The sequence below is a fragment of the Cetorhinus maximus genome, chromosome 28 (assembly GCF_964194155.1).
Source record: "Cetorhinus maximus chromosome 28, sCetMax3.hap1.1, whole genome shotgun sequence".
Classification (NCBI taxonomy): domain Eukaryota; kingdom Metazoa; phylum Chordata; class Chondrichthyes; order Lamniformes; family Cetorhinidae; genus Cetorhinus; species Cetorhinus maximus.
In genome coordinates this window covers 9828801-9842168 of record NC_135906.1, presented here as the reverse complement: position 1 = coordinate 9842168, position 13368 = coordinate 9828801, and the positions used below count along the sequence as shown (strand labels likewise).

The 13368-nt window shown below is 47.8% G+C and overlaps 1 protein-coding gene across 1 annotated transcript in view; it reads left to right on the top strand.

Moving 5' to 3' along the window:
• Window positions 1–11014: 11014 nt before the first annotated feature.
• LOC144668809 (cAMP-dependent protein kinase catalytic subunit alpha-like) overlaps window positions 11015–13368 on the top strand; it is a 162219-nt gene continuing 159865 nt past the window's right edge. The window contains exon 1 of the mRNA XM_078531181.1: window positions 11015–11174. Within this exon, the coding sequence (XP_078387307.1) occupies window positions 11072–11174 (103 nt within the window). The 5' untranslated portion in view covers window positions 11015–11071. The remainder of the gene's footprint in view (window positions 11175–13368) is intronic.

Here is a 13368-nt window from a genome sequence, read left to right as displayed (position 1 = left end):
TTAACTTGGTGATGGATGCTTCTGTTCAGGTGAAGCAAATCAGAAATTGATGGACCTTTTTCTCCCTTAGAGGAAAAGAGCCCATAACAGTCTTTAGTGCAAATTTGATCAGTGAACTTGAGGGGGAAGGTTGATGTTCTAGCTATTTGTATCCTTGCCAACCAATGAAATTGGTGCAAATTTTTTCACTAGCTGTCCAACTGGGCAGGCCTACTGTACAATAAATAGCTGGCCAAGCAAAAGAGGGCACAGTATTTGGAGAATTCCTTTTAATGACATTTGAAAGCTGGAGACAGTAATATTGGGCATTTAATTTATTATTCCAAAATATCCTAACACCAAATGAACACTTCTTACATAGAAGTTCCTGGGAGTTGAGCATTGCTTATCCAAAGGCATCAATGATACCATGCCTTTAGGTAGCTGAAATTCTTGTTGAATTTTTGCTTGGCATCTTTAGCTTTCATAATTAACCTTAGCAAGAGTGGGTGTTTTGCCATTCTCAGGCCTCCATGTCCTTGTCAATATCCTATGTTGCCTGTGCTTTCATTCACCAATCTTTTTATATTTCCTCAATTTGGCTTTCTCCATATTGGAGACCCAACACCGATTAGTTGACTGTTTTGCAGACATCTTCATTCAGTCCACAGTCAGCTGTGGCTCAGTTCATAGCACCCTCGCCTTTGAATCAGAGGGTTATGGGTTCATGTCCCACTCCTGGAAACCAAGAACTGTGATTGTACTCGAAAGAGTTGCAATCTGTGACTGTTGATAACTCGCAAGAGTTTCATGTCATTTAAATTTGTCACCCACTCTGACCTCACTGTCCTTTTTAATGAGGCTCAAGGTACAGCACTTTTTTCAGGCATTTAACAACCTTCCATTCTTGATGTGTTCTTAAAATCCAGATTATAACCTCTGCTTTGGGGTGGCAGCTGTTGATTCTATTTTGATTTATACCTCTGGACCTATCTTTTAAAGAATCTTGGAATAATACTGCACAGGAAGAGGCCATTTAGCCCACTAAGCTTGTACAAGCTCTTTCAAATGCCAATCCAGTTAGTTCCACTCTGCTTTTGCCATTTTTTCAGGTATTTACTCAGTTTCCTTTTGAAGGCTAATTCTCACACCAAATGACTGTATATTTTAAAATGGACACATTTCCAGGATTTCCTAATTGAGTCATCCTGGGTGGGGTGACTTTGAATGGATGTGCCTAGACAGCACTCCTTTGTGAAATTCACACCTGCCATTTTTTAATTAATTCATGGGATGCAGAGATCGCTGGTTAGGCCAGCATTTATTGCCCATCTCTAATTGCCCTTGAAGGTGGTGAGCTGTTGTCTTGAACTGCAGCAGTTCATGTGGAGTAGGTCCGCCCACCCTGCTGTTAGGGAGGGAGTTCCAGGATTGTGACCTCGTGACAGCGAAGGAATAGTGATATTTCCAAGTCAGGATGGTGAGTGGCTTGGAGGGGAACTTCCAGGTGGTGATTTCCCATGTGTATCTGCTGCCCTTGTCCTAGATGGCAGTGGTCATGGATTTAGAAGGTGCTATCTTAAGGAATCTTAGTGAGTTTCAGCAGTGCATCTTGTAGATGGTACATACTGCTGCCACTGTTCATCAGTGGTGGAGGGAGTGGGATGTTTGTCGAAGGGACGCAAATCAAGTGGGCTGCTTTGTCCTGGATGGTGTCATGTTTTAATATTGTTGGACCTGCACTCATCCAGGTAAGTGGAGAATATTCCATCATACTCCTGACTTGTACCTTGTAGATGGTGGACAACCTTTGGGGGTCATGAGGTGAGTTGCTCCCTGCAGGATTCCCACTTTACCTGTTCTTGTAGCCACAGTATTCATATGGCTAGTCCAGCTCAGTTTCTGGTCAATCGTGACCTCCAGAATGTTGATAGTGGGGGATTCAGTAGTGGTAATGCCATTGAATGTCAAGGGGCAATGGTTAGATTCTCTTTTGTTGGAGATGGTCATTGCCTGGCATTTGTGTGGTGCAAATGTTACTTGCCACATGTCAGCCCGAGCCTGGATGTTGTGCAGGTTTTGCTGCATTTGGACATGGACTGCTTCAGTATCTGAGGAATTGTGAATGGTGCTGAACTTTGTGCAATCATCAGGGAACATCCCCACTTCTGACCTCATGATGGAAGTTCCAAGTTCACTCCAAGGATGGAATCGATGGACTTCTAAACTCTGTCTTCAGGTTTGTGGTCAAATATAAGAGAGCTGACAAGACCAGTTGACCACAAGTGTGAAAGACCACCATCTATCTCCTATCGTGTAGTGATGTCTTTGGACTTCCGGCTACAACACTGGAATCGACCTGGCTATGTGGAAAATTGCCCAGGTATGTCCTGTACACACAAAGCAGGACAAGTCCAACCCAGCCAATTACCACCCCATCCATCTACTCTCTACAGTAAAGTAATGGAAAGGGTCACCAACCGTGTTATCAAGCAGCACTTGCTTAGCAATAACTGCTCACTGACGCCCAGTTTGGGTTCTGCCAGGGCCACTCAGCTCTTAACCTCATTACAGCCTTGGTTCAAACATGAACAAAACAGCTAAACTCGTGAGGTGAGAATGAATGCCCTTAACATCAAGGCAGCATTTGACAATGTAGCATCAAGGATCCTTAAAACGAGTCAATGGGAATCGGGGGGAAAACTCTCTGCTGGTTGGAGCCAACGGGAATCGGGGAAAACTCCACTGTTGGAGTCATACCTAGACCTTGTGGCTACAAGAGCAGGTCAGAGGCTAGGAATCCTGTGGCAGGTAACCCACCTCCTGGCTCCCGAAAGCTTGTCCACCATTTACAAGGCACAAGTCAGGAGTGTGATGGAATACTCCCCACTTGCCTGGATGAGTGCAGCTCCCAGAACATTCAAGAAGTTTGACACCATCCAGGACAAAGTAGCCCGCTTCATTGGCACCACATCCACAAACATTCACTCCCTCCACCACTAACGCACAGTAGCAGCAGTGTGTACTATCTACAAGATGCACTGCGGGGATTCACCAAGGCTCCTTCGACAGCACCTTCCAAACTCACGACCACTACCATCTAGAAGGACAAGGGCAGCAGATAGATGGGAAAACCACCACCTAGAAGTTCCCCTCCAAGTCACTCACCATCCTGACTTTGAAATATATCACCGCTCCTTCACTGTCGCTGGGTCAAAATCCTGGAACTCCCTAACAGCAGTGTGGGTGTACCTACACCACGTGGACTGCAGCTCACCACCACCTTCTCAAGGGCAGCTAGGATGGGCAATAAATGCTGGTCCAGCCAGCGAAGCCCACATCCATGAATGAATTTTAAAAAACCATTATGGTTAAACAATACCAGTATTGGTCATGTGACTGAAAGGAGCTGGAGATAGTGTTTTGATCTGAAGTTCTAGGCAGCCTGCAGAAGAACACCAAAAGAGATAGCAGCTGCTGAAAAAGCACTGTCATCTTTGCTCTTCTAGAACCTAGAGGCTGTAGTCAAAAGCCTTGTAACCTGATTCCTACACCCAAGTCCGCCTGTAAAAAAAAAAAATTGGACCTTCTGATATGAAAGCCTCAAGCACCTAACTTCATGAGCTGCTGAACATTCATCGTTTCAAGAGAATCCTGTGATAATCCTGATATCTGACTCCAGCTGTCTGAACTCATCTAAACTACAACTCAAGAGTTGAAAAGACTTCCTTCTTCACTGGACCCACAGAGACTGTCTTCCTACAATAAGCTAGACATATGAATTATGAACTGGTCTTTTGTTTACAACTTGTTGAAGTCCTCTATTCTCATTAACTATTTTTTTCTTGAATGTGCATGAGTGCTGAGTGATCGACATAGTATTTAGACATGGTGAGTGTGTGAATAAATTATCTTTTTTTTTAAACTGATGAAAGTTTGCTGCTGGTTCTTTAAATTGACCACATGCTAATGGGGGCTTAAAACAGAAATATCTACCTTTCCAAAACAACCATACTGATTGCATACAGTAGGGAAGGAAATTTGGAGTTTCAGTTTATCTTCTCCCCCATCTTAAACACTAATAAAGAATCTATATCCACTACTCTTATCTGGCAGTATAGGCGGTGGAAGTCATGGGTTTGGAAAGTGCTGTTGAAGAAGAGTTGCTGCAATGCATCTTATAGATGGTACATGGTGTGGTGGTCGTGAATGGGGTGCTAATCAAGTGGAATGCTTTGTTCTGGATGGTATCAAGCTTCTTGAGTGCTTCATCAAACCAAGTGGAGAATATTCCATCATACTACAGACGTGTGTCTTGTAAATGGCAGACAGGCTTTGATAAGTCAAAAGGTGAGTTGCTTGCCGCAGAATTCCCAGCTTTTGACCTGCTCTTGTAGCCACATTATTTATATGGCTGGTCCAATTAAGCTTCTTATCAATGGTAACCCCCAGGATGTTGATGGTGGGGGATACAGCGATGGCAATGCCATTGAATATTGAATGTCAACAGGGGATGGTTGGATTCTTTCTTGTTGGAGGTAGTCATTGCCTGGCACTTATTTGGTACGAATGTTACTTTCCATAAATCAATCCAAGCCTTAATATTGTCCAGGTCCTGCTGCACATGGACACAGACTGCTTCAGTATCTGACAAGTCATTTAATCACCCTGGTTATTCATCCAATCACAGATCTTCACTCTTCATTCTCCCTGCACAGCAACCCCCCCCCACCCCCATCCTTTCCCTGCCTCTGTACTTCAAACCTGTTGCATTTCTAACTTTTCCCAGTTCTGACAAAATATCACTAACCTCAAATGGTAACTCTCACTCCACAGATGCTGCCTTACCTGCTGAGTCTTTCCAGCATTTTCACAAGGACACAAGAATAGGAGCAGGAGTAGACCATGTAGCCTGTCGAGCCTGCTCCGCCACTCAATACAATCGTGGCTGATCTTGGGTTTCAACTCCATTTTCCTGCCCGCTCCCCATATCTCTTAATTTCCTGAGAGACCAAAAACCTGTCTAGCTCAGCCTTAAATGTATTCAACAATGGAGCAACCACAACCTTCTGGGATAGAGGATTCCAAAGATTCACAACCCCTTAAGTGAAGTAATTTCTCCTCATCTCAGTCCTAAACGATCGGCCCCTTATCCTGAGACTGCACCAATGTTTTAGACTCCCCAACCCGCGGAAACAATCTCCCAGCGCCTACCCTCTCAAGCCTCCTCAAAACTTTGTGGGTTTCAATGAGATCACCTCTCTCTCTCTCTTCTAAACTCCGGAGAATGGAAGCCTGATGTACTTAGCCTCACATCATAGGACAACCCCCTCATCCCAGGGGCCAACCTAGTGAACCTTCACTGAACCACCTCCAAACCTATTTCTGATTTTATTTACTCACATATTTGCTTTTTCTGAAGTGTAGCATTTTGTCCTGTTGTGTTATTCCGATCAGAAGCTGACGACCATATTAGTCAAACCAATTTTGATTTACTAATGCAATTTAACCTTAATTGCTTGAAAAACTGTACTTTTCCCTTTATTAAAATATGTGAGAAGAACTCAGTCATGTGGTCTTTGTCCATTTTATAAGTGTTTTCAGAAATTGTTGAAACGCTCAACTAAAATTGTACAATCTGAAATGTTAAAGTTTCCTTACATTTGATCTGTTTTAAACACTCCCATTTCCTTACCTGTAGCATTGATACAGGCTGTACCACATGCTGTGTGAGAAGGTGGTATAAGACCACTGGTTTACAGCAAGAGGGAGAAGGGATGGAATTGCAACACGTTTCTGTGACCTTCAAGCCACCTACTTTGAATGCCTATTCTAGTCAAAGCTGCAACAAATGGTATAATTTGACTTCCAGGAATGTGTACAAAAACTGCATCACTTGACTTCGTCGCAAAGTTGACAGTCTACATGCAAATGTTTTCCAGATCATTGGACTGAAGAGGTACCAGTGATGTTTTTTGGGCTGATACATTGAACTTTGTTCTTGCTTCCATCCTTGAAATTAAACCTACTCAGCCCCAAACAACAGTTTAGTCTTTACTGGTCTTTTAGACAAGATGGGAGAACCCAGAGTGCATCTCAACCATTAGTATCCAATTGGCATGTGTGGAGGTGCAGGACTTTTTCTTTTCTAGGAGGCTTGATCTGTCTGAAGATTGCCCTTTGGGATACAGTACAAGATAAATGATGCAGAAAGCCTAAACCATACCAATCATTTTGGCTTAATGTCTTAAACAAGCAATTTAAACCAGCTTTTATATTGGCATTAGTATCTTGCACTACGCTCAGTTTAGATTAAGTGGTTGAGTTCAGCTGAAATCCTCAATCAGACTGGGGGTACAATATATTATCAACTAAGTCAAACTCTTCATTCTTTGCACGTGCATAGGCATATGCCATTCAAACTCTCAATTGCACTGCCATCCCATCCCAGGTATGTATCTCAAACTCCTGTTTATTCGCCCTTGGTCACTATCACTAAACACATTTGTCGAATAAAAATCTAGCAATCTCAGACCTTGAAAATGTCAACGGATCCAGCATATGCAGGCTTTTGGAGTGTTTCGGATTTCTGCTACCCTTTGTAGTCAGACTGCAATAACCTTGGCACCTGAGCTGATCAGTGCTAAAGAGGATCACATGCAGAAATACAGGTTGAAGGGGGGCTGAAATTTGCCAAGGATGAAAAGGCTGGGGTGTTACATTGACCCCAGCCATCTGGTGGGTTTGCAGGTTGGGCACCGATGGTAGATGCTAATCTGTACACATGAGGCCATGCATTTTGAGTGAACACCAGAATGGAACTTAAACTCAAGGCAAGGCAAGATGTCAATGGCTTCAAAATTCTTAAATAAAGGCAAGAAGTATTTTGGGTTTTATAAGTAATGGTCAATTAACATTTTTCCTGAATACATTTAGAGTACTGTGGTGAAAGGTGCTATATAAATACATGTTTCTTACTGCTGCTTCAGCACCCCATTATGGCTTTAATGTCCTTTTATATAGACTATACCATGAAGTTTCACAAGGACAATACCAAGGATGAGCAAGATGAAACTTGCTTTTACATAGTGCTTTTCACAATCTCGATGTCCCAAGGTGCGCTACAGACAATGAAGCCCATTTGAAGCCTGTTGTAATGTTGGAAACACAGCAGATAATTTGTGCACAGCACAAAAAGCAGTGAGATGATCCACCTACCTTGGTTCTGGAAGTGTTAATACCTTTGCCTAACAAAAATACATCATTCGCAATCTTGAAGTTTTCAATTGACATAGCCTCAGCAGTTGCTTGTCTGATATCCAGTACTTGATGAGCAAAAACATCCTCCAATTAAACATTGTGAAAACAGAAGCTAGTGGGTTCAATCCCTGCCACGAACTCTATTCACTAACCGCTGACTCCAACCCTCTCCCTGGCAACTGTCTAAGGCTGAACCAGACCATTTGCAATTTAGTTTTGTACTTGACACCGAGGTGCATTTCTGACCACATATTCACTCCATCAAGACTTCCTACTTCCACGTCACTTGACTCTGCCCCTGCCCCAGCTAATCTGCTCCTCAAACCCTCACTCGTGCATTTGCTACTAGACCTGACTATTCCAATGTTCACCAGGCTGACATCTCATCTTCCAACCCATGTAGACTTCAGCTCACCCAAAACTCTGCTGCCTGTATTCTAACTCACATCAAGTCCTGTTCGCCCCTTACTCCTGTGCTCACTGCCCAGGCTCTTTTATTCTTTCATGGAAAGTGAGCGTTGCTGGCAAAGCCAGCATTTGTTGCCCATCACTAATTGCCCTTGAACAGAGAGGCTTGCTAGGACCATTTCAGAGGGCAGTTAAGAGTCAACCACATTACTATGGGTCAGGAGTCACAGTGTTTTTACTCATTTACAGGGATGTGGGCGTCGCTGGCTAGGCCAGCATTTATTGTCCAAAGACTCCCCAAAGTCTGACCACCATCTCCAAGATACAAGTCAGGAGTGTGATGGAATACTCTCCACTTGCCTGGATGTGCAGCTCCAACAATGCTCAAGAAGCTTGACACCATCCAGGACAAAGCAGCCCGCTTGATTGACACCCCTTCTACAAACATTCACTCCATCATCACCGACTGACAGTAGCAGCAGTGTGCACCATCTACAAGATGCACTGCAGAAAATCACCAAGGTTCCTTAGACAGCACCTTCCAAACCCACGGCTGCTACCATCTAGAAGAACAAGGGCAACAGATACATGGGAACACCACCAGCTGGAAGTTCCCCTCCAAGCCACTCACCATCCTGACTTGGAAATATATCGCCGTTCCTTCACTGTCACTGGGTCAAAATCCTGGAACTCCCTTCCTAACAGTACTGTGGGTGTACGTACACCACATGGACTGCAGTGGTTCAAGAAGGCAGCTCACCATCACCTTCTCAAGGACAATTAGTGATGGACAATAACTGCTGGCCTAGCCAGCGACACACACATCCCATGAATGGATAAAAAAAGGAACATTAAAAAACAAAATATGACACTGAGCCACATAAGGAGCTATTTGGGCAAATGGCCAAATGTTTTGTCAGAGGTAGGTATCAAAGAAGGAAAGTGAGGTAGAGAGGCGGAGAGACATAAGGAGGGAATTCCAGAATTTCTGGCCCTAGCAATGAAGGCAGGGCCAGAAATAGTGGTGAAATTAAAATCGGGGATGTTCGTGAGGCCAGAATTAAAGACGCATAGATATCTTGAAGGGTTTTAGGAAATTATAGAGATAGGGAGGGCAAGAACACTGAGGGATTTGAAATTAAGGAAGAAAATTTTTAGATCAATGCATTGCTTAATCGTGAGCCAATGTAGATGAGCAAGTACAGGGGTGATGGGTGAATAGGATTTGGTGTGTGTCAGGACGTGGGCAGCAGTGTTTTGGATGATGTTAAGTTTATGGAGGGTAGAACATGGTTGTCCGGCCAGGAATGCATTGGAATAGTCAAATCTAGAGGTAACAAAGGCATGCAGGGAGGTTTCAGCAGCAGGTGAACTGAGGCAGAGTGAACCCAAATGAGGTAAAAATAGAATGGATATGTGGTCAGAAGCCCATCTTGGGATCCACTTAGACACCAAGGTTGAGAGCAGTTGGTTCAGCCTCAAACAGTGCCAGAGAAAGGGATGGCGTTAGTAGTTAGAGAAAGGAATTTGTGGCATGGACTTCAGTCTTCCCAATATTTAGTTGGTGGAAATTTCAGCTCATCAGGTACTGGATGTCAGTGAAGCAATCTGATCGTTTAGAGACAGTGGCAATGTCAGAAGTGGTGGTGAGGTAGATCAGGGTGTCGTTAGCATACATGTGGAAACTGATATGTTTTCAGATGATTTTGCCTAGGAGCAGTTTGTAGATAAGAGGGCTAAGGCGGGGGGTGGAAACGACACCAACGCTAATGGTGCAGAATGGGAAGAGAAGCCAATGCAAGTGACTCTTTGGCTATGATTAAATAGATAAGAACTAGATAAAAACCTTTCAGCCTCAGTATTATTCTGCCAAATCTGCCTCTCAGGCCAACATATCCTTCCAAAGGTGCGATGCCCAGACTAAAACCAGTACTCTGAATGGGGTCTAACCAGAGCTTTATATAACTGTAATGTAACTTCCGCCCCTTTGTATTCTAGCCCTTTTGAGATAATGGCCAACATTCCATTAGCCTTTGATGATGTAATAGAAAGAAAGTACGGTTAGGGGCTGTCTGACATACATGGAAACCAGCGCCATTTTCAAATCTCTAAATCAAGCTATGGAGAGATCTACACCCAATTGTAGGGTTTCTGTTTGGCCAATATAGAGTATGCACTCTCGCTCTGTAGAGTTCAGAGAGCTTAAATATAGGTTGAGAGGACCAAAGCTGAGGGATCCTGAAGAAGTCTCACTAGAGTCGAACCAGCTCAAATACCACAGCTTGCCCGAGCTTCTTTCCACTGCTGATCCGGTTAGCACCAACCGTCTGATGGACCATACTGAGTACTGGCCAGGTAAAACCAGGGTTGTCCGGCTACTTGAGGCATTTTCTTCAGAAGGGCTCCAGGTAAACCAGGGTTGACCAGGTAGTCAAAAAGATGGGGGTGGGGGGGAAGGGAATATTCTTCTCACTGGACACCATGTGAAACAGAGTGGTCCAGCTACTCAAAGGGTGTATTCTTCCTATGGACCATTCTTCTCACTGGACACCAGGGTAACCAAGGGTAACCAAGGGTTTTCTGAAATGGGGGATGGGGGGATGGGGAGGGGGGGGGGGGGGGGGGGAGTTAATGGTGGATGACGTCACCGCGACGGTTGAGGCGTGGTCGGAAGTCGGGGCTAAGACTGTCACTCAGGCATTGGAGGCGGGGCGTCGAGCCGTCAAACAGCGGTGGAAGGCGGGGCTTGGGGCTGCCAATCACAGGCAGGAGGCGGGGCTTCAACGCGTCCATCAATCAATCAGCGGCTGGGTGTCAAACATCAAAGCACCACGGTGGGCGTGACGACGGCACGTCAATGCCCGTTGATGGGCGTGACGACCGCACGTTAATCACCGTTGGTGGGCCTGGCCTCGTTGCCCATGGAAACCTGGAAGGCCGCGGATAGCTGGAGCGTGCCGGGTCCCGTGACGAGGGCGGAGTTTGTGTCGTATCCGCCAATCAGTGAGGAGCGTTTCCCAGAGACGTTCCTTGCCAATCAGCGCGCTGTCGATCGAGCCGCCGTCAAATTGTTAGGCCTGTGGTGGCGGCCGGAGAGCTGGTGGTTTTGAGGCCTGTCCGAGCCCGGAAGGTGCAGGCGAAGGAAGGGAAATGGACCCCGCTGCTGCTCGCCGAACGGTTCCACCAATCAGCGGCCGGCCTCGCCCGTCAGTCCATCAGCGATAACCAATTGGCGCGGCTGGTAGGCGGGATTTCCGCCGCCGGTGGGGTAGGGGCGGGGAGGGGGGCCTTCCCTCCCCTCCTCTCCACCCTACACCACTCTCCTCCCCGTCCCCCCCCCTCCTCCCCTTCCCCCGGGTGCTGGCCTGAGGAGTTTCAGGTGTCGCAGGAGCAAGGCTGGTGGTGGTAAGGGGGAGGCGGGGCCATGAAACTCTGGCGGCTGACGAGCCGCGAATGGTCCAAGGACAGCAGCAGCACCACCGTCAACAACAAGAACTATGGGTCGAAGGAGCCGGAACTGCAGTGCGGTGCGTCTTCGCGGGGGGTGGGGGGGGTGTTAATACTAGGGGTGAGGGGCGTAAAGGGTTAAATATTTGGGCGGGGCGTAAAGGGTTAAATATTTGGGCGGGGCGTAAGGGTTAAATATTTGGGCGGGGCGTAAAGGGTTAAATATTTGGGCGGGGCGTAAGGGTTAAATATTTGGGCGGGGCGTAAGGGTTAAATATTTGGGCGGGGCGTAAGGGTTAAATATTTGGGCGGGGCGTAAGGTTTAAATATTTGGGCGGGGCGTAAAGGTTTGATGATTTGGGTGGGGCGTAAAGGTTTGATGGTTTGGGTGGGGCGTAAAGGTTTGATGGTTTGGGTGGGGCGTAAAGGTTTGATGGTTTGGGTGGGGCGCAGGGGGGCTGATGGTTTGGGCGGGGCGCGGGGGGGCTGATGGTTTGGGCGGGGCGCGAAGGTTTAATGATTTGGGTGGGGCATGAAGGGCTGATGGTTTGGGCGGGGCGCGAAGGGTTGATGGTTTGGGCGGGGCGCGAAGGGCTGATGGTTTGGGCGGGGCGCGAAGGGCTGATGGTTTGGGCGGGGCGCGAAGGGCTGATGGTTTGGGCGGGGCGCGAAGGGCTGATGGTTTGGGCGGGGCGCGAAGGGCTGATGGTTTGGGCGGGGCGCGAAGGGCTGATGGTTTGGGCGGGGCGCGGGGGGCTGATGGTTTGGGCGGGGCGCGGGGGGCCTGGTGGTTTGGGCGGGGCGCGGGGGGCCTGGTGGTTTGGGCGGGGCGCGGGGGGCCTGGTGGTTTGGGCGGGGCGCGGGGGGCCTGGTGGTTTGGGCGGGGCGCGGGGGGCCTGGTGGTTTGGGCGGGGCGCGGGGGGCCTGGTGGTTTGGGCGGGGCGCGGGGGGCCTGGTGGTTTGGGCGGGGCGCGGGGGGCCTGGTGGTTTGGGCGGGGCGCGGGGGGCCTGGTGGTTTGGGCGGGGCGCGGGGGGCCTGGTGGTTTGGGCGGGGCGCGGGGGGCCTGGTGGTTTGGGCGGGGCGCGGGGGGCCTGGTGGTTTGGGCGGGGCGCGGGGGGCCTGGTGGTTTGGGCGGGGCGCGGGGGGCCTGGTGGTTTGGGCGGGGCGCGGGGGGCCTGGTGGTTTGGGCGGGGCGCGAGGGGGCTGGTGGTTTGGGCGGGGCGCGAGGGGGCTGGTGGTTTGGGCGGGGCGCGAGGGGGCTGGTGGTTTGGGCGGGGCGCGAGGGGGCTGATGGTTTGGGCGGGGCGCGAGGGGGCTGATGGTTTGGGCGGGGCGCGAGGGGGCTGATGGTTTGGGCGGGGCGCGAGGGGGCTGATGGTTTGGGCGGGGCGCGAGGGGGCTGATGGTTTGGGCGGGGGGCTGATGGTTTGGCCGCACGTGAGGGGCACTGCACTGGGAGTTTCAGTCATGGATTATGTGGTCAAGTCTCTGGAGTGTGATTTGAAGTCACTGTGATTTGTACCACTGGCTGGACACTTAACGGCCATTGTTTAAAAAAAATCTAGGATTAAATTGGAGAGAGTGCAGCTCAAATCTATGTTGGTTTTGCTTTACCCACATATGTCAAGTGAGTGATGAGCAATCCTGTTATGTAACTTTAAATCTGGAGGAACTGTCTTAACATCTTCAGCGTACAGAAAATCTGGGAAATGTGAGAAATAGTCTGACTATCTTAATTAGCTGAGTGGTTGGGGTTGGTGCCTTGTTTTCAGCAGAGTTTGGAAAGCTGGTGCCTGTCTGAAACTACTGGTCTGATTACGCCTTCAAGCAGCAGTGATGAAAATGATGGTAAAGTGTTGTTGCCACCATCTGTAACCTTTAAATTTAGTTCCTGTTCTATGGAAAAGGATCTGAGTATTTTAAAGAACATTCGATGTTTTAGTAATAGTCATTGGCCATTAAGGCTAACTCTAACTGTAACCTTAAGGTTCCTTTTTCATGTTACAAACCCAGCTGATTTCTTCATTTGATTCATCAAAATCTTACAACAGAAATGCAACCAATCGTGGCTTGAATCCACTTATACTGTCTGCTTCAGTGGCCTTCCTTGGTAACTTATTCTGCAATGGTACTAACCTAAGTTAAACTTGTGCTATCTCGTGTTCATAACCAGGGGTGGATAGGGGGACAGAGCGCTCAGAGGGAGATCATCCTGCAGCTTCCTCTGAATGAACAAGCCACATCAGTGCCAAATTAGGGGTAGTGATGTAACT